This window comes from Rhineura floridana, chromosome 15 (genome assembly GCF_030035675.1).
Source record: "Rhineura floridana isolate rRhiFlo1 chromosome 15, rRhiFlo1.hap2, whole genome shotgun sequence".
NCBI classification, from domain to species: Eukaryota; Metazoa; Chordata; class Lepidosauria; order Squamata; family Rhineuridae; genus Rhineura; species Rhineura floridana.
Genome location: NC_084494.1, coordinates 27,679,614 through 27,700,566, shown reverse-complemented (window position 1 = coordinate 27,700,566; position 20,953 = coordinate 27,679,614). Strand labels below are relative to the sequence as shown.

The 20,953-nt window shown below is 45.2% G+C and overlaps 1 protein-coding gene across 1 annotated transcript in view; it reads left to right on the top strand.

Annotated features, from left to right (window-relative positions):
- LOC133370853 (uncharacterized) overlaps positions 1-20,953 on the top strand; it is a 65,439-nt gene that overhangs the window by 15,287 nt on the left and 29,199 nt on the right. Inside the window, exons 3-11 of the mRNA XM_061597730.1 lie at positions 4,081-4,110; positions 6,955-6,999; positions 8,210-8,266; positions 9,991-10,038; positions 11,223-11,270; positions 13,278-13,334; positions 16,338-16,367; positions 17,875-17,901; positions 20,488-20,511. Of these exons, the coding sequence (XP_061453714.1) occupies positions 4,081-4,110; positions 6,955-6,999; positions 8,210-8,266; positions 9,991-10,038; positions 11,223-11,270; positions 13,278-13,334; positions 16,338-16,367; positions 17,875-17,901; positions 20,488-20,511 (366 nt within the window). The remainder of the gene's footprint in view (positions 1-4,080; positions 4,111-6,954; positions 7,000-8,209; positions 8,267-9,990; positions 10,039-11,222; positions 11,271-13,277; positions 13,335-16,337; positions 16,368-17,874; positions 17,902-20,487; positions 20,512-20,953) is intronic.

Genomic DNA, 20,953 nt, shown 5'->3' with positions numbered 1-20,953 from the left:
AATAGGGTTTTCATGGTAAGCGGTATTCAGAGGGGGTTTGACATTGCCTCCCTCTGAGGCTAGCCCTCCCCAGCTGGCTAGGGCTTGCTCAGCTTGCTACAGCTGCACAAGCCAGCCCCTTCCTTGTCTGCAACTGCCAGCTGAGGGGCAACTGGGCTCCTTGGGACTATGCAGCTGGCCCACGGCTGCACAGGTGGCAGGGCACGTAACCCCTGAGCCACTCACTGTGGGGGTGATCTTTAGCTGGCCCTTGGCACCCAGCAACATGAGTGGGGATCTGAACTCACAGACTCTTAGATTTATAAAAATGAACTGACTGTTCCATTGTCCAGATAGACTGCTTGATTCCTGTGGACATTTTCCCCCTGGTTTGTGTTGGATTAGGAAAGATAGCTTACCACAGGAAACAATGGAAAGTAGGAAGTTTGTTGTGTTTCCCAAACAAAAAGAAACTCTAAAGACAGGAGTGCCTTCCTACACAAGGGTGATATGGAAGTCTTGCACAAGTGCTCTGGTCTTATTATTTTTTAAAGAATGTACTGTGATTACAGTCTCCAAGGGAATCCCTCACATGTGGCAATCTTGAGAGAACAGCTCATCTACTAATCAGGTTGTTGAAATACAAAATGTGGCAACTGGTGAAAATAGGTATACTCGCATCATTTAGACCACCAGAAACAAAACAACTAGGCTGTGCTCAGATGAGGAGCAAACAAAAGTAGATGGGTAGGATTAGAGGCCACCCAGTGAAACATCATCACACCTGAGACAAAGTGGTCACTAAAAAAAGAAAAACACTAGTGGGAGGAAGGGCGGGATATTGCACCAGATTTTAGTAGGTGCATAATGGGGTTCTAGTAAAAAAACAAAGATCCTGCAAGCCTTAAATCCCCCCACCCCTGGATTAGACTAGGCTTGGTTTATTAATTATTTTGTTAGTCATTATCTAATAAATGAGCAGGGGTTGCTCATATCAGCTCATTTCAATGGGTCTGCTCAGAGTAAGACTAACATGGACACAACCCAAAATCATCTGGCTGCAACTGTTGTTCTCTTGAATGGATCCTGTACTAGAGTTTTCAGTTAAGGAACCAGCTGCTGTAGTTGCCCTTCTAAAACAAGTTTGGTTTGCAGCATTTAAAGGTGTTCCTACCTAACCTTCCCACTCCAAAACAATATGAAAACCAATACACAGCCATCCTTCGAAAAGCGCACTTCTCTGAATTTTGTCATGGAGTTCTCCAGTCAAGTTATTGGTGCAGAACTGAATTTAAGATTGGAAAAATAAGAAACAGAGAGAAACTGAACCGGAAAGATTTGCCCATCCCTAGCTCTGTCGGAATCACATCAGATGTGGGGTTGGGCATTTTTGTAAGGATCACTGAGCATGGGGAGCTTTTAAGTATTTCCTCCCCCCTCCATGGTCCAGATAGCAATTGTGCTCCCCCCAAAAGCTACTCATTGTTCCAAAAGGAACGCACCCAGGGAGAAGGAATGCTTGTTAAATCCACATGCTGGTGGTGTAGATCTATTCGCAAATTTTTATTAAAATTATCTTGGTCTTACGTTGCTGATTTGGTTTAAATGTTCTCCAGCAGAGCAGCCATTCCATGCATCACAAAAAGAGAGGGGAAAAGTAAAGGTATGTGTATGTATATGAACATTTAAAAATGATTACTTATCATTTCAGTAGAAATAAAACCCATCTCACCATAGTGGGGAAGACTGTCCCCACTTGATCTGTTTCTTTGGGTACCTGACCTGTCCACTGTGAGGGTGCTCATTGTTGATGGGCAACTTTAGAAAAATGAGAAACTGAGACAACCGAAATTGACAGATCATTCCATCCCTAATGTGCAAGCATTAATTGTGCTAGAGCTAAGATATAGAAAAGAGGATCTTGAAAACTGACAAAAGATAACTTTTCCATTTAAGTCAAAATAGCAAAGGATCTAAATTTGGCTGATGAAGAGATGGGAAATAGGGAGAACTATGAGTCCACGTTGCAGTTGGCTCTGGAAGCAGAGGGCCATTTTCTGCAAGAGTGACCCTGTGATGAATTAATCCTTCTAACCTTTCCTTACTGATAAGGTAATTTGCCAACACTCTCAATGGAGGCTTTCAGTTTGAGCAATGTGGCTTGTGATGACAGATCCATAAATACCAGTTTCTGAACGGCCAGCTCACACTTTTGCATGATTTCACGCCTGGGGCAGAAGCCTGAACCCAGGCTAAAATGAAGCTCCCAGTTGTGACTGCTGTTCTTCTGATCTTTGTGCTTTGCACAAAGGGAACCAACGCACAGGTGAGATGGAAACATATTTCTAGGAGAAGTGAAGCATCAGCTTTTGGTGGTGGGGGGGGAGGGGAGAACCCAACCCAATGTAATCAAACGTCTTATTTCTTTACTAGCATATCTAGGGTTGTTTGGGAATTCTAAGAAAGCAAAGAAAAAAATCAGGGCAATTTTGAAATCTAGCTAAAATCAGGGCAGCTTTAAAAGTTTCAGTCTGCCATCTTGATCCCAAAATAGCACATAATTGTATCTAACTAAAGACAAAAACCTGCTTGGCAGATTCACTAGCCCTTGGTCTCCTTTTCTTCCATGAATTTGTCATCTTCTTTTTAAGCTATCTGCTTTGGTGGCCACGACTGCTTCTTGTGGGAGCGAATTCCATAGCTTAACTATGCGCTGAGTAAAGAAGTACTTCCTTTTGTCTGTTCTGAATCTTCCAACATCCAGCTTCACTGGATGTCCACGAGTTCTTGTGTTATGAGAGGCCATTTTTGCTCAATCCACTTTCTCCATACCGTGCATAATTTTACACAGTAATACAGCAGTTAACAAAGTACATGCATTCCTGGACATTACTTTTTTAACAGAAATGTTGGTACCAGAGGTAGGAACGTGGAAAGAACAGGGACAGGTTTCTACCCCACAAAAAAGAAGAGCAGTTCATATTTCAGCAAACTTTTTATTCAAACCTAACAATACGCATGTCTGAAATGAAACAACCAGGTCAGATAAGCTTTGCATACAGGCCATTTGGAGGCTTCTTCCAAAATGCATTCAGGGATGCTTGTCTTGCCTTTTTTTTTCTTTTATCATGTAGCATCTTGCTATAGCAATCTAAAGCTTTGAGCACAGTTCTCCTCTCTGTACACTTAAGCAGGCAAGGAGCAGCCACCACCCAGTGCTTGGTCTCTCTCTCTCTCTCTCTCTCTGCCATCCTCCCCTACACTCGAGCAGACGTGTCTGCGGCAAACAGTGCTTCCAGGGCACCCACAGCACTGTTTACTGCAGAGGTGCCTGTGCTACCTGGTAAGGAGCACCATTCAAGCCACGTGTGAGAGAACTGCCTGCAGCAGCCGCAATCCACTAGTCAGCAGACACATTCTGACTATGTCAGAGTGTGTGGCCCCCTCCACACCCCACACATGCAAAAAAGACTTTGTTAAAAGGAGCTGCTTTCCTGGAGGATTTGTTAACTGAGGTATTACTGCAAACGTCAATCATGTCTCCTCTTACTTGTTTTACTCTAAACTTAAAAACCTCAAACGCTACAACCTTTCCTCATGGGGGAATTGCTCCATCTCTTTAATTATGTTGCTTGCCCTTTTCTGAACCTTTTCCAACTCTACAATATCTTTTTTTTTAAAGTGGGGCAACCAGAACTGTACACGGTATGCAAATCGCATCATAAATTTGTATAACAGCATTATGGTATCAGCAGTTTTATTTTCCACTTAGTTGAACACAACTCCGTATGTATATATTTCCCTATTGGCAATACCTTCATAAGGCTCTAATTTATATACAGTGCTTTGAAAAAGGAAGCTAAGTCTTTCGTACTTGCACATAAGAGTAGCTAAGGGTGAGATCCTATGCACACCGACCTGGGAGCAAGCCCAATTGAACTCAGTGGAGTTTACTTCTGGACACTGAGTAGGAATGAATAGGATTGCAGTATGAATTCTGCCCACAAATCGCTGCTCTTGAAATAAGGTGTAAACAAGAGCCACAAGGCTTTATTTTAAATTAGGTTTGTAGAAACTAACAGCATCATTTTATTATTCCAGTGGGATCCCAACTATGGCGCTCCTGTCGCAGTAAGTATGCCATGTTTGTCTGTTGCTTATGCTGCAATCCCTTTTAAATAGACATTGTAATGTTCTTTCAGATGCATCGGTGAAGGCACCTCTCATTTCCCCTTCTTGACATGTGGCAGCAGCATCCACCAGTAGAAAGCCAGGCATGCAACACCCCACAACTGCTGCTGGTAGTTTTATTGATCTTGCAGCCATAGGGTTGGTTTAGTATTTACTTTATGATGTTTCTGTTCGTGCTAGCTGGCTCATGCACAACTCTGACCTGTGGTCTGTCTCAGTCTGAGGCCTCCACCCTTCCCCATAAGCTTCCCAGATGGTTTTCCTCTGAAACATCATGTCTGTTAAAGAGATTTTGCAACAGATATTAACAAATTGCTCAACCTCTAACAGGAGTGGACCTTTTTAAGGCTCCAGCCAGGACTGGCACCAGTGGGCAGCCAGGGTGGGCATGGGCCAAAGACCCCTGCGGCTCAGAAGGGCTCCTCCTAAATCTATAGGATGGGGCATTAATTGTAGGTAAATTCAGATGGCGGGAGGCGAGGTGCATCGTTGGTTGCCCACTGCTAAAATGCAGCCCAGCTAGGAGGGCGGTAAGTGGTGTTGGCGGCCCCCACAAGGGCAGCAGTGGCAGAAGTAAAATATGTGGCTGGAGACGAAGGAGGAAAAAGGAGTTGTCCTGGCAGCACGGGCTTAAATAGGCTTGCTGCCACCACCTCTGTGCGCAGCCATGCATAGATGTCACATCCGCACGTTGTGCTGGCACGCTTGCCCCGCTTCAAAATGGCAGCCATAGCCTCAGCCCAGAGCTGCAAATGCACCTCGTGTTGCGGTATTGCTGTACCAGCACGGAACAGGGACTGCAGCTGAGGGCTGAAAATCAGGCTGCAACGGAGGGGGGGTTGGGGAGCATTAATGACCCTGTGCCAAAGGGCCCCCTGAAGTTTGGTGCCGGCTGTGGCCAAGGACCCACTCATGTCTGGTGCTGGCCCTGACTCCAACTAGCCAGCCTCATCTGGGGCCCTGTTGGATCAGTCCAAAAGCCCATCTAGTCCAGCTTCTTGTTCTCACAGTGGCCAATCAGATACCTCTGGAAATCCCACAAGCAGGCCATGAGCACAACAAGAAGTCTCCCCACTTACAATTCCCAGCAACTGGGATTCAGAGGCATACTGCGTCCAGCATTGTGGCCAGTAGCCATGGATAGCCTTCTCCATGAATTGGTCTATCCTCCTTTCAAAGCCATCCAAATTGCTTGCCATCGCTACACCCTACAGTAGCAAATTCCATTTTTTAACCAAGTGCTGTGTGAAGCACCCCTGTGCTGGGGAGAACACTGGGCAGTCAAGGGCTATTGGGCTCATGTCCTGCCAGTGGGCTTTTCATAGGCATTCAGTCAGCCACGGTGGGAGACAGGAAGCTGGACTAGATGGGCCTGTGGCCTCATCCAGAGGGGCTCTTCTAATGTTAATCGCCAGGCTGATAATCCCTTTATTCCCTCCCTGGGCAAGGATTATTAGTGCAGAGAGAATATCTCAGTTTGGAAATCAGAACAACAAGTTCCTTTTGAAAGCACTGGTAGTGGTGAATAACGCAAAGGTCCATAGACCAGTCTGTCCCGTTCGAGGCCGAGGAAGGCAGGCGCACTTGGTTCAGTAAGATTTTCTCTTTTTATTAGAGTTACATCAATCTTAAAAGCCTTTCAACTCATTCATCTAACTAGGCTTTCTAGGAATTATTTCCCCTGACTGTCACTGACTATCCTACCTTCCTGTTACAGACGTTGACTCAGCACCCCCTCCTTGTCCCCACCCCCTTAAATAGCTTTCACTTTCGGGAGCAAACGTTTGCTCCTTCAAACTGTTGCTCTTCGCGCCTCTGCATTCTGCAAAGGCAGGGGGGAGAGCGGCCAGGCTTCGACTTCCCCCTCTGACTGAGGGGGGCTGGCAGTCTAGGCAGGCGTGGGAAACGGATGGACTCCCAGCTGAGAACGTGCAAGCTGGTCAGGTGGCTTCTCTGCCGCTGGAGAAGGGGGCGTGCTCTCGGCAGCATCCTCTGACAGCTCTCTCTCCGCTTCCCCAGGGAAAGTGGGAGGTTGGGGATGCTGCGAGCCCTCCTCCTTCAATTCCTCGCTCATATTCTCCAAGTCAGAGTCCTCCTCCCGCAAGCCCTCCCCCCTGACCTGGGTCACAACACAGTCAGAGCTTTCATTTTCTTCCAGAAAAGGGTTATCTTTTCCTTCCTGGAATGATCAGCTTATGTTTAAATAAATTTCCATGGGGTGGCAGCAAAGGGCTGTACATAGGGATAGCATTTTTTTTGTAAATCTCATTCCTGTCTTGCTCCTTGATCTTGATGAGTTATTTTTTTTACCAGTTCTACTAAAAATAAGAGCAAATCTCACAGATTATATGCATGATTATACATATAATATTATAAACATATTATATACATATATACTCCGAGCTTCCTGAGGTAACTAGCATATAAACACATACAAAAAATAATGTAGTACAACATGGGGCTTGGCTGTTTTATACATATTAACCCACACAGGCTGGCAGTGACTTTCCAGGACTTCACAGACAGGCATCATTCCCAGTCCTACCTGGTTTAACTTTAACCATACCCAGCCCTAATGCAGATGAAATGAATTACAGCTATTTATGGTTTCCAGGCCATTACATGGACATGTGAGTATTGACATTGGATGGCCACAAATTTTTACAGTCCTTGACTTCACCCATCAGTAAACTCTGTAGTTCTGCTTGATTGTGGTTTTCTTGTGATGATGTGTGTCAGGGAAGAAACAGGGTGGAGTAAAGTGTGTATCGTTATCTTTTCCAGAATTATTACGGTGCCCCCAACCCATCTCCACAGTTCCCACCACCTGTAAGTATGAGAAACTCTTCTTTGGATGATTCTTGTTCTTTGATATGGGGTATCAGGCTATATGGTTTGATTTCAGCATCAGCAGTAGATAGTTCATGGTATTTGTGTGTCAGGGAGTGACAGTCCAGCTAGAGTAGATTCTGCGGTGGTCATCACCTTCATTCCTCTCTTGGTTTTCTTTGTTCTTAAAAGCTTTTGCCTGTCACCTAAACTATAGCAATGAGGGTGCCAGGTGGGCCTCCCTTTGGAGGCCATTCCAAAGGTGGGGAGCCACCACTGAAAAGGTTTGTTCTCTGATCTTCACCCACCACACTGTTGATAGAGACCTCCAGAGAAAGGCCTCAGATGATCTCAGATGATGCAGGAGAATGCAGCCCAACAGGTATTTGGTTCCAAACCATGTAGTGCATTAAAGGTGAGGACCAGCACTTTGAATTGAGTTTGAAAAAGAATTATGTAAGAATGTTTAAAGCAGAGTTGGGAAACTTTTTATATTTTTGCACCGAGGCTGCATTCTCTGTTGATCAACTCTTTGAGCCCTCTTTGGTTTAACTTTAGCCATAGACAGCACCAATTAGGGATGGGGTTTGCTGCCTAGTTCCGATCCGCTTGTGTTCTGATCAATCCCGATCCGCCCTTTCTTGTTCCCACTTGCTTTGGTGCTCACTGATTTGATTCACTGGGTTTTTTTGTTGCAACAAAAATTGTGTAATTTTTAACATAAATGCCTATGTAAATGATCACAGTGTTCCACTTGGTTTATTTTTTCCTATTTATCACACCTACATGCTGTTATGAATGCATCGATTTAGAGGAAATTATGAAGATAATTATGTAAAATGGGGGGGAAATTCAGAAAAGAAATCCATGCCGATTACAGCCGCATTGCATCGCAAGAAATCAGTGCTGGTCTGAAAAGATAGCGGACTGTCGAATTCAGTCGGAATCCGGTACTAAGTCCAATTTAGTGGATATTCTCTCCCATCCCTAGCACCAGTGCAGATATAATGCTGAATTACAGCTATTCCTGGTTTCCTGACATTGCAGCAACACGTCAGTACTGACAGTGGGTGGGTGCAAATTTTTACAGACTTCACCCATCGCCATCAGTAAACTCTGTGGTTCTGCTTGGTTTCGTTGTGGTTTTCCTGTGATGATGTCTGTCAGGCAAGAAACAGGACAGAGTAACGTGTATCTTTATCTTTTCCAGGATTATAACAATGCCCCAAAACCACCTCCACAGGTTCCACAACCTCAGCCACCCCTAGTAAGTATGAAAAACTCTTCTTTGGATGGTTCTACGTTCCTTGGTATGGGGTATCAGGCTATGTGGTTCGATTTAGATTTCACGGAATAGTCGTAAAAGTGATTCAGGTTCCCTTGCCTGCTTGTTTGTTTTGTTCATGGCATTTATACCTTGCCCTTTGGCCCAAAAGGGCTCTCAGGGTGGCTTATAAAGTTAGTACTCAAGAGGACCCCTGTCCTGAGGCTCATAATGACACAAGGTGGCGGGGAAGAATAGGAGAGAGGACAGAAAAGTAGGCTGCCTGGAGCATGGGATCTTCCAGTTACAGTTCCAAACAACATTTTGATAACTGTGAAGTTCTCTCAGGGTAAAGACACACTTACTGTTCTGCCTGTTCCAGTCTATCTCCACCACTCTTTTCTGAAAAAGGGGCACACAACACTAGTCAAATCCCGCCCCTTTTTACTGTAAACCCTGATGGGCTCAGCTCAAGTGCATTTAAAAAAAAAAATCAGCTTCAGACAGATTTCACAACTGATTGGCAGATCATCCCGCTCCAGCTGTGCTGTAGGCAACTCGTGTGCTCACAGCCTCAGATGCAGCAGTAAAGACAGCCGTCCAACGTCTTCAACAGAATGCTTCATTTCTTTTACAATCCGAGAGTAGTTTTATGCAGTCTGCCCCTGACTGAGGCTGCACTCTCCTACATGAACCTCCCAGAGGCTTTTCCTCCAAAACACAACAAAGACCTTATCATGCTATCTGTGCAGATTCTAGCCGTCTAGAAGAGCATCAACTGCTCTCCAATATCATGGGCAGTTCTGATAAAGGGCATCCCCTCCCTTGAAGCCCTTTTCCCTGCCCCTCCCCAATCAGATCCAGGATCTGAGCTGGTGACTAAGGACAGGGCAGATCCTGCCACACAGCTCTTCCCTCAGACAGCCTGTTGACAGGTGGAATGTTGTCATATTTATAGTGTTGAAAAGGCATTTGTGCTTGCCGTGATGTTTGTTGTTGTGTTACTGTTTTATTGCTGCTGTTTTGTTCTTTTTGCTATTATGCAATTTATTTGTTTATTTATTATTTCACTTCTATCCCGCCCTTCCTCCCAGCAGGAGCCCAGGGCGGCAAACAAAAATGCTAAAAACCCTTTAAAACATCATAAAAACAGACCATAAAATACGTTAAAACAAAACAACGTTAAAAACATTTTAAAAAGCTTTAAAAACATCTTTGAAAAAGGGTTAATAACATATTGTTAAAAAAAATATCAAAAGCATTTCTAACACAGACTGGTCAACAAATTGTAAGGCGCTTTGAGCACAATGGCGGCATACAAATACAGAGGATGATGGTGTTATTCTGTGTTCTCAGCTTCCCCGTTCTTGCTCCTTTTGCACATGTTGTATCGGAATTGGCTTTATCCCAGCTCAGACTACTGGCCTACCTAGCTCAGTATTGTCTATGCAAATGGGCAGCGACCTTCCACGGTTTCAGGCAGAGATCATTCCCAGCCCTCTCTGGTTTGACTTTAACCCTAGCCAGCCCCAATGCAGATATAATGCTGAATTATAGCAGTTTCCAGGCATTGCAATGGGTGTGTCAGTACTCACAATGCCAGGCCCCAAAGTTTTGACTTTGCCCATCAGTGAACGCTGTTGCTCCACTTAATTTCTTTGTGTTTTTATTTGTGAAAATGGGCAACAAACAAGAGTGAACAACCTGTGTATCTTGATCTCTTCCAGAATTATAACGGTCTCCCAAACTCACTTTGGCAGGCTCCGCCACCCCAAGTAAGTATGAGAAACTGCGTTCCTTGATATGGGGCATCAGACTGTGTGGCTCGATTTAGATCTCATTTAGTAATAAGTGGTTCTGGGACTGCTGGTAGTGCTGGGGAGTGCGAGTCCAGCTGGCATAGGCTCCAGGGTGGTCTTCACCTCTCTTGAAGACCGATTAGTTCTGAAAAGATTTTGCCTGGCAGCTAATGTCAGGTGGCCCTCCCGGGGGGTGGAGGGAAAGGTATTCCAAAGGTGAGGAACCATCACTGAAAAGGCAGCCTAATCAAGGGGAGGGTTTTCAAGTGCAGATCAAGTAACCATGCCCAGCCTTTGGATGGCAGGATCTGCAATCAATCTAGATTGAAAGCAGCATGTCGAGGATGAGCGTGAATGGTTGCGGATTGAGAAAAACTACATGTTTGTGCTATAAACGGGTTGGTGTATCCCCAGCCTAGAAGAGCAGCAACTCCTCTCCAATGTCATTGGTGGTTTTGGCTGTCTTGCCCTCGATAAAGAGCAGCCCCTTCCCAGAAGCATTCTTTCCCCAAGATAGGCACATAGGAAGCTGCCTTATACTAACTCAGGCCTTTGGTCCATCTAGCTCAGTATTGTCTACACTGACTGGCAGCGGCTCTCCAGAATTTCAGGCAGGGATTCTCTCCCAGTCCTATCTGGAGATGCCAGGGACCAAAGCTGGGGCATTCTGCATGCAAAGAGGCTCTACCACTGAGCTATGGCCCTTCCCCACATGAGACCCCCAAAGCAGAGCTGGGGTCTGAGGACAGGGCAGGTCCTGCCACAGAGGTCTTCCTATCTTCCTCTTTTTGTTCCTCTTGCATAGGTTACATCAGACGCTGCTTTAGCCCAAGCCAGACTGCTGATCCATCTCAACTCAGTATTGTTCACACAGATCGGCAGCTGATCGCCAGGGCTTCAGACCTGACTCTTTCCCAGCCCTGCCTGGTTTAACTTTAACCATATCCAACTCCAGTGCAGATGTAATGCTGAATTATTGCTACTTCTGGTTTCCTGGCATTGCACTGACATGTCAGTACTGATATTGACTGGCCCCAATTTTTTTACAGCCCTTGACTTCGCTCGTTAGTAAACGGTGTGATTCTGCTTGGTTTTCTTGTGATGCTGTGCGTCAGGGAAGAAAGAGGGTTGAGTAATGTGTGTATCTTTATCTTTTCCAGGGTTATAACGGTGCTCCAAACTCACCATGGCAGTTTCCACCACCCCCAGTAAGTATGAGAAACTCTTCTTTGACTGATTCAAAGTTCGTGGATATGGGTCACCTGATTATGTGGCTTGATTTAGATTTCCATTAGTAGAGCATGGTTCAGGGTGGTGATGGTCAGGGAGTACAGCAGGAGCAAGCCTCGAGATATTTTTCATTAGGGATGGGTAAGAATTTCCATCCAGTTCGCATTTCAAGGCAACTTTATCAAATTCATACTTTTGGAAACAATATGAGGACTGAAGCACAGCCATCCTTCAAAATGCTTACTTATTCAAATTTTGCGATGAAGTTCACCAACCAATGTTTACAAAAATGCATGTATTAGCAGAACGTGTGCATAAAAATGAAAATGTGAGTGAAAATAACATGCAAAAATGCATTATTTGATGAAAAATTACTTGGAAAAATGTGTGTATTAGTCAAAACCCCATAGACAAATGTGTTTATTAGGAGAAATTCCCACTAAAACACTGGAGAATTTTCTTGAGGATTTTTTTTAAAAAAAATGCAAATTGCTGCAGAAATATGGAGAACTGAATTTAAGACGGGGAAAATGAGAAACTGAGAGAACCAAAATGACATCCATAGTTTCCCCCTCACTTTGCTCTAGGGATGGGTGAGAATTTTAATTCAGTTCTCATTTCAAGCCAAATCTATCAAATTCACACTTTTCAAAACAATATAAGGACCAAAATGCAGGTACATTTTGAAATTTACACTTATTTGAATTTTGCGATGCAGTTCACCAACCAGTGTTTACAAATATGCATATATTAGGGGAAAGAGTGCATAAAAACGAATGTATGACTGAAAATAACACGCAAACATGCATTATATGATAAGAAATGGCTTGCAAAAATATGTACATCAGTCAAAACTGCCTACAAAAATGTGTTTATTTGGAGAAATACGCACTGAAGAATTTTCAAGAGGATTTTTTAAAGAAAAATTTGCAAATTTGCTGCAAAAATGTGTTTAGAGACTGCATTTCAGATTGGAAAAATAAGAAACCAAGAGAACTGGAATTGACACATCTTTCCATCCTTACTTTGCTTTCGTAATTCTTAAAAGCTTTTGGCTGACATCTAAATGATACTAATGAGGTTGCCCAGCAGGCTTCCACAGGGAGGAAATTCCAAAGGCAAGAAGCCACCACTGAGGTGGCAGAGCTAGATCCAGGAGTAACCCCAGACTAAGAGACTGCAGTTTCAAGGGAGTGCCACCCCATCTAGAACAGGCAACTGACCTATATTATGAACCACTACCCCCAAGACCTCCATCTTATCAGGATTCAGCTTTAGCCCATTGACGGTCATCCAGCCCATCACTGTGCCCAGGCAGCAATCCAGGCTTGCACAGCCACACCTGATTCAGATGTTGGGTGGGGATGGGGGCTTCGGGGAAGGATCAGGTTGCAGTTGTTGGCACACCTGTGTAGTTGCCTCAAGCCCAGAAATCACCCAGTCTTGCTGCCCTGTCGTGCCTCACCCCACCCCAACAGGCACAATGCTGCCACATCCTCCACCCACCCATCCTCATGAGCCATTTCTGCATGCTGTGTTGGACTGACATGAATGAGGGTCCAAAAACATCTGCGAGGCCACAGGTTCCCTAGCTCCGGCACAGATGAAAGCCATGCACACATTATTCCAAAGCAACAGGATACATGCAATGTTTTGTTATATTTGACAAGTAAGAAAGAATGAGTTGCAATCACAGAAAACAATAATAAACACATGTATTTCTCATCCATCAAGATATGCTTTTAATAATAATAATAATACCACCACCACCTATGGCATTGTATGTATTGATTTTAATAACATGACTGATAGCTAGAAATAATAGTTTTCGGATAGGGGCGGGTACCAATTACCTGGCACATGGATGGGCAGGGCAACAAATGTGGAAGGTGACTACCCAAAAGGGTATAAAATATAGGTTAAAAATATGTTTGTGGAAGCAAACAAGATCAATGACTGTATGTTTGTTTTTCTTTCTGTGGCAGCCTCCTCCTCGTCCCTATCCTCCTGGTCCCTATCCTCCTGCTGGCTTCCCTGGCTCTGTGAGTGTGATCTGTCTTTGTGTGTCTTCTCTCTTGTGATAGAAACGAGGTGAACTGTCTGATCCTAGTCCCACGGATTTCCATGTGACCTCTCTTCCCAAACGAGGGTTGCCTGGGTCCATCATCTAAAGAAGTGAGCAAAGGAAAATGACAGAAGCTCTTTGCAAGTGGTCCACCTAAGGACAGAGTTGCAACAAAAACATCTGGGTAATAGACTAGCAAGCAGAAGTTAATTTCAACAGTATAGCCCAGTCTTTGGCAACCTGATGTTCTCCAAATATTTTGGACTGCAATTTCGATCAGCTCTGATGGCTGGCTGTGATGGAAGTTGTGGTCCAAAACATCTACAAGGCACTAGGTTGACAAAAGCCAATGTAGCCTATTTCTATTTACTGATGAAAGCAGTTCAGTCTTCAGGTCCAGTATCTGAGGCCCGGTCCAGGCCCGGCCTCCAAGAGGTCTTCTGTATCTTTAAAAGTTGTGCAGGGGGAAGGGAGAATTCCACCTTGTGGTTTTTCCCATTACAGTGTTGCAAGAACACCTGCACTTGGCTGCCTTTCTCTCCTCCTAAAGATACAGGATCAGTCTCAGGCCCTGAACCTGGCAACCCTACTCAGCACTGACACATCTTGACCCCATTAGCACCAACACCTGAGTTGGCCCTGTTTTCCCTCCCAGATATGGGCTTAGGTGGTGGCAGTGGCTAGGTTGGTAAAGCCACCTGCTATTTTAAGTTTCCCATAATGCTCCAGAGTGTGATGCTGCAGGAGGTGCCCTCAGAGGGTAGGGTCCCAGTTACAGGATATATAAGCCTTTCACTGTAGTACTCCCTGACAAGGGGAGGGTTCAAAATACAGCAAAATCCAAACAAACCAAGGCCAAGCACAGAGAAGCAGTGTTGTTCCAAACATGCTCCAGAGACAGAGTCAGGCAACAGTCCAAGGTCAATATCACAGGGAGTTCAGGCAAAATACAACACAGCAAATTAGGGCAACTACCACCAGGATAAGGGACCAGAAACCTTTGTTAGTTCTAACAACTGCAAGGTTGCAAAGAGAGGTCTTATATACTCTGGCCTCCTAAACCACACCCTAGCCACAGCTGCTAGCAGTGGAGTGTAAGATTGTTTACTCACAAGTAGATGAACAAATCTGGGCCTATTGGTGCATACTATGTTGTGGCTCTTCAGCCTGGACCCAAAGCTTTTCACACTGGTGCTCTGAAGGACTGGGGCAGCAGCTCCGCCACCTCCTCTGACAGTTCCAGAAGTTCTTCATCAGGTGCCAACCTGAAGATCCCCTCAAGAGTAGGGTTGCCAGGTCCATGGCCTGAGACTGATCCTGTATCTTTAGAAGAAAAGAAAGTCAGCCAAGTGCAGGTGTTCTTGCAACCCTGTAATAGGAAAAACCACAAGGTGGAATTTTCCCTTCCCCCTGCACAACTGTTAAAGATACAGAAGACCTCTTGGAGGCTGGGCCTGGCAACCAATAGGTCTTCTGTATCTTTAAAAGTTGTGCAGGAGGAAGGGAAAATTCCATCTTGTGGTTTTTCCCATTACAGAGTTGCAAGAACACCTCCACTTGGCTGACTTTCTCTTCTCCTAAAGACACAGGATCAGTCGCAGGCCCTGAACCTGGCAACCCTACTCAAGAGGAACCTCAGCATTGGATTCAGGGGCCCCTGCCTGCTCCTCAAGGTCCTTGGCCTGGTGGATGTCTGTTTTGCCCTCTGAGGACTCAGTACCTGGTACAAGGCCAGGGCTAGGCATGGCGTCAATTGCCCAACAAACGTTGCTGTGGGACATTGCAATGGGAACATTAAAAGGCCAACCTAGAGCCATCCCTGGTAACTGGAATGCAGGCTGGAGTTCTGGGTTTTGATTGGAGCAGTCCCTTTTTATGGAATGGGAAATATGGGAGGTGGGAATAACCCAATCCAGGACGTCCCCAGGCCACACTATGCCTACAGTAGGAGTGGGGAACCTTTCTCTGTCCAAGGGTTGTGTTCTCTCATTGGGAACCTTCTGGAGACTACATGCTAGGGGTCGGTCAGTCTGGGGCAAATGTAGGTAGATCAATGGATGTGACTCATACTTTTCTGCATTCTAGTGTACATTCCAGTCACTCACAACTCAGAGGTTTCTACACCCACCCTTACACTCCCACACATATTTTTTCCTTTCTCCATCCAGGCAAAAATTTAAATGTACTGCCTTCAAGTCGATTCCGACTTATGGCGACCCTGTGAATAGGGTTTTCATGAGGCTGAGAGGCAGTGACTGGCCCAAGGCCACCCAGTGAACTTCATGGCTATGTGGGGATGCGAACCCTGGTCTCCCAGGTCATAGTCCAGCACCTTAACCACTACACCACTGTGGCTCTCTCCATCCAGGCAACCAAGAGGCATTACCATTGTTCAACGGCATGTTTCAGCCAGGCAAAAGCATTTGAGGAAGTCATGGAGAAGGGCTGGTGAACAGCGGGGCTTGCTGAGGGGGAATGCCTGGGGAGATTAGCACACTGCTTCCAAACTGGAGCTATGTGCAAAAAGCCTCTTGATGGAGAGCATTCAGAGAAAAGTCTGCAAAGTGGCCTTTCCAGGGGGTGGGTGGGGATGAGAAAATGCTAAATGGCAGACATTTACTTGGTAAAACTTTCTTCTGAGGAATTCCCTCCTGGGTCTATGATGTAAACAGATTTTCTTGAAACTAGTAAGCTTATTTAAACCCACTGGGAATTGCTTCCAGGAGTATATATGTGCTTAACAGTTTGGGGGGAAGATGAGAAAATGATGAATCGCAGACATTTCCTTGGAAAAACGTACCTCTGAGGAATTCCGTCACGGCTCTGTGATGTAAACAGATTTTCTTGAAAACTAGTAAGCTCATTTAAATCCACTGGGAATTGCTTTCAAGAATATGTGTGTGCTTAACAGTTAGGGCACTTGAGCCGTTTCATTTCTGATGTGGAAACAAACAAGATCAAATAACTTTTTTTTTTGTAGGGTTCTTCTAATAACGGCAACACAGGATGGGTAAATACATTTTGTTTACCTGAGGTTGTGCTTTCTCCTTGGGCTGGGCATCAAACTGGCCCTTAGATCCTAGTCCCCTTGATTCCAGTGCAGCTCCCAAGTTACATGTGTGCAGCCCTGGATCCTTCTGTCCACTTGTGTGCAGCTGAAATGGGGCCACAGACAGAGCCAGGGACATTTTTCTGGTTGAGGCAGAGCAGCAAATGCCTGCCCTCCCCAACAATTTGCTGCCTTTCCATGACACCCCAGATCTTCCACCTGTAGTGGCTGCCTCACTTTGCTTAATGGCAGGGGGGCTCCTGGCCACAGAAGTTGAAGTGGGAAAGCTGCACAGAATGGGGTGGGGTGGGGCTCCATGCTGTATTTTAGGATATCTGTGTTCAGTAGAATTGCTAGGCTCAACGCCTGAGAATGATTCTGTATCTTTAAGAGAAGAGAAGATTCAGCCAAGTGCAGGTGTTCTTGCAACACTGTAATGGGAAAAACCACAAGGTGGAATTCTTCCTTCCTTCTGCACAACTGTTAAAGATACAGAAGACTTCTTGGAGGCTGGGCCTGGCAACCAAGAGACCTTCTGTATCTTTAAAAGTTGTGCAGGGGGAAGGGAGAATTTCACCTTGTGGTTTTTCCCATTGCAATGTTGCAAGAAAACCTGCACTTGGCTGAATTTTCTCTTCTCTTAAAGATACAGAATCATTCTCAGGCCCTGAGCCTGGCAACCCTAGTCAGGTGGTTTGGATGTGTGTTTACCATATCAGACCCATGTCTGGAATTCCAAGAGGGGGGGGAGATATATTAGTGGGGGGGATTGCAATGGAAAAGTGCGGGCAAGGAAAAAATGCAAATGACTCCCCCCTTTTCCTTGTAAGCAGCCATCATTGAGATTCCATATGCACATTTGCATGTGCCCTTCCTCCTAAAAATTCTTTCTTTCTTTCTTTCTTTCTTTCTTTCTTTCTTTCTTTCTTTCTTTCTTTCTTTCTTTCTTTCTTTCTTTCTTTCTTTCTTTCAGTAAATATATATTTATACCACCTACCATCATAACAAATCCTGAAATACAAATGGGGTGGGGATGGGGGTCCATGCTGTATTTTAGGATATCTATGCTGATGTGGTTCTGGATTTGTCATACCCGTGTCTGGAATCCCAAGGCGGGAGAAGGCATGAGTGGGGGAAGTTTCAGTTGGAAAGATGGGGGCAGAGAAAGGGTGAAAATCTCATCTCCTTTTCCTTGGAAGCAGCTGTTACTGAGGTTCCAATATGCACGTTTGTGTGTGTCATTACCTGCTAAAAGGTTTATTTCTTTTAAAAATATATATATATTATATCACCTACCATTACAGCAAATCTTGAAGTGGTTTACAAAGATAAAAACAACAACCCCACTTCGCTCAACAGTATTACAGATATCAACAATAGGGCAAAATGTTGCTTCCCGGCAAAGAAGATGGAGTTGGACAAGGAAGTTCAAGCCTGCTTGACTAATATATGTCCTTTTCCCTCCTAGTTGGATAATTTCTTCAAGAAGCTGCAAGTAGGTATACAGAAGGGCTTTTCTTTTCTGTCTGTTTACTATAACCTCACTATCGAATACTGAAATGGGGATTGAAAAATGAAATGGACTGCCTTCAAGTCGATCCCGACTTATGGCGACCCTATGAATAGGGTTTTCATGGTAAGCGGTATTCAGAGGGGGTTAACCATTGCCTCCCTCTGAGGCTAGTCCTCCCCAGCTGGCTAGGGCCTGCTCAGCTTGCCACAGCTGCACAAGCCAGCCCCTTCCTTGTCCGCAACTGCCAGCTGGGGGGCAACTGGGCTCCTTGGGACTATGCAGCTTGCCCATGGCTGCACAGGTGGCAGGGCACGTAACCCCTGAGCCACTCACTGTGGGGTGATCTTTAGCTGGCCCTTGACACCCAGGAGACATGAGCAGGGATTTGAACTCACAGACTCTGGACTCTGGACTCCCACCCAGGCTCTCCTCTCCTCTGTGCTATACCAGCTGTCTGAAATGGGGATTAGCTGAATGAAAATATGTAAAGATTTTTTTAATACACTCTGGTATTCCAGCTAGCCTTTTACAATTTGAAGCATGAAAACCTGGATCCAAATTTCAGCCATGAAACTCCCTGCATGACCTCTCTTTCAGCCTGGTCTGCCTTACAGGGTTGATGTGATAATTAAATGGGGAGGGACGATGGGACTCCTTGAAGAAAGACAGGATAAAAATAGAAATTTAAGTGTCCATCAACCATATCATTTTACTTAGGACCAGTTTGTACATTCAGCAGAATCAAATAGGATTGTACCACTTCAGGCTGCAAGATGTGTGTGTGTGTTCCAAGTTTGATCCAATGGAACCAGGTGCAAAGGACATGCCCTTAGAATTAAATAATTCGGAACCCAGGAATTTGTTCTGAGCTGGACTGGCTGGCAGTGGTGGTTATCAGACCTCTTGTCTGCAATGTCTCTGTACTTTACTGGGATGGGCAAGGTGGCAGGGAGTTTGGTGTGATTCAAATGCACCTTCTGAGCCAATCTGGTGCTCCTGCCAGTGTGTTTGTATCATGCCAGCGTCACTGCCACTTTGTCATCTTCTTCCTGGTAAGGCACAGCAATGTTGTTGATGGGAGGTCAGGTAAGCAACAAACAGAAAGACTTAGGTCAGGAATAACAAACTTGTGACCCCCTTAAAGATGTCGCTGGACAACAGCTTCCATTTATCCCTATCATTGGCTATGCTGGCTATGGCTGATAGGAGTTGTAGTCCAACAGCATCTGGAGAGCCACAGGTTACCTGTCATAAGTGATCTGCTGAAAGAGTGACAGACTAGCAACCAGACACTAATTTCAACAACGTAGTCCAGTTATTGGCAACCAGGTACTCTCCAAATCTTTTGGACTACAACTCCAATTGGCACTGCTGGCTAGGCCTGATGAGGGTTGTAGTCCAAAATATATGGAGGACACTAGGTTGGCAAAAGCCTGTTTTTATAAACCAATGAAGGGGGGGGTCTGTCTTCAGGTTGGTGTCTACTTCCAGTGCCCTTTTGCAGCTGCTGGGGTCTAATGGCCTGTCAGAATCCATCAGCACTGACTCATGAATTGGCCTTCTGGCTCCCTTCCAGACATGAGCTTATCTAGTGGCAGTGGCTAGGTCTGGGAAGCCATCTGCCATTTTAAATTCCCCATAATGCTCCAAAGTGCCCAACTAATGTTGCTCTGGGGCATTGTGGGAAATTTAAATGGCAGGCATTAAAATGCTGCCCCCCTCCAACCTGGAGCCAGCCCCGTTAACAAGAATGCAGCTCAACATATGGGTTTTAATTGGAGCAAATCCCTTTATAGAATGGACTAGATTAGACATTACATGGGAGGAGGAAATAACAAAATCCAGGATGTCCCCAGGCCTTGAGCATGAGTGGGGAAACTTTCCCAGCTTGGAGAGCTGTATTCCCTCATGGGGAATTTTCTTGGGGCCATATACCAATAGTGTGTGGGGCCAAGGCAAATATGGGCAGATCGACAGGAGGGAGCAGGCTAACTTGTAGCCACACAAAAGTCAGAGGTGTCTACACCCACCTTTACACACGCATCTCTTCTTTCGCCATCCATCCAGGTAGGCAAGATGTATTACCACAGTTCAGAGACATATTCTAGCTAGGCAAAAGCATTTGAGGAGGGCATGGAGCAGGGCCTGGGGAGGGGGCATGGCCTGGACAGGGCCCCAAGAGCTGCACAGAGAAGCCTAGAGCAGCCTTTCCCAACTTTTGGGTCCCCAGATGTTGTTGGACTACAGCTCCCATCAGCCCTAGGCAGCATGGCCAACAGTCAGTAATGATGGGTATTGTAGTCCAGTAACATCTGGGGTCCCAAAGGTTGGGAAAGGCTGCCCTAGAGGGCCACTTAAGTCCCCTGGGCTGCATATGTCACAGTTACAAGATGGAGCCAGCACCTCCAAAAAAACTTACAGATTAACTCGAAACTAAGAAAACCCATTTATTTTCATGGGAAATTGCTTCTAAAAATCAGTATAAGGATCTGGGTACCTAAGTAGTTTCTTTTCTGGTGTGGAAACAAACAAGATCAAATAACATTTGCATTTTTTAAATTGCTGTAGGGTGGTAATGGTGGCTTATCATGGGTAAGATCAATTTTTTAACATTCTTTTTTGAGGTTGTGATTTCTCCTTCTGTTGGGTGTTCGACTGGCACAGATCTTAGTCCCCTTAATTTCAGTGCAGCTCCCAAGTTATGTGTGCTTAGAATCACACTAACAATGCAATCCTATGAATATATTCTTGGAAGTCCCATTGGATTCATTGGGGCTTACTTCCATGTACGTGCCTATAGAACTGCAGCCTTAATATATGAATTGCAGCACAGTCCTATGCCTGCCTGTCTCTTCAGACAGAAGTAAGGCTATGTGCATGCACGCCATACATTTAAAGCACATTTTCCCCTCCCCAAAGAATCCTGGGAACTGTAGTTTATTAAGGGTGCTTAATTGTAGCTCTGCGAGGGTTTAACTGCACTTTCCAGGATTCTTTGGGGAGGGAAAATGTGCTTTAAATGTATGGTGTGTAC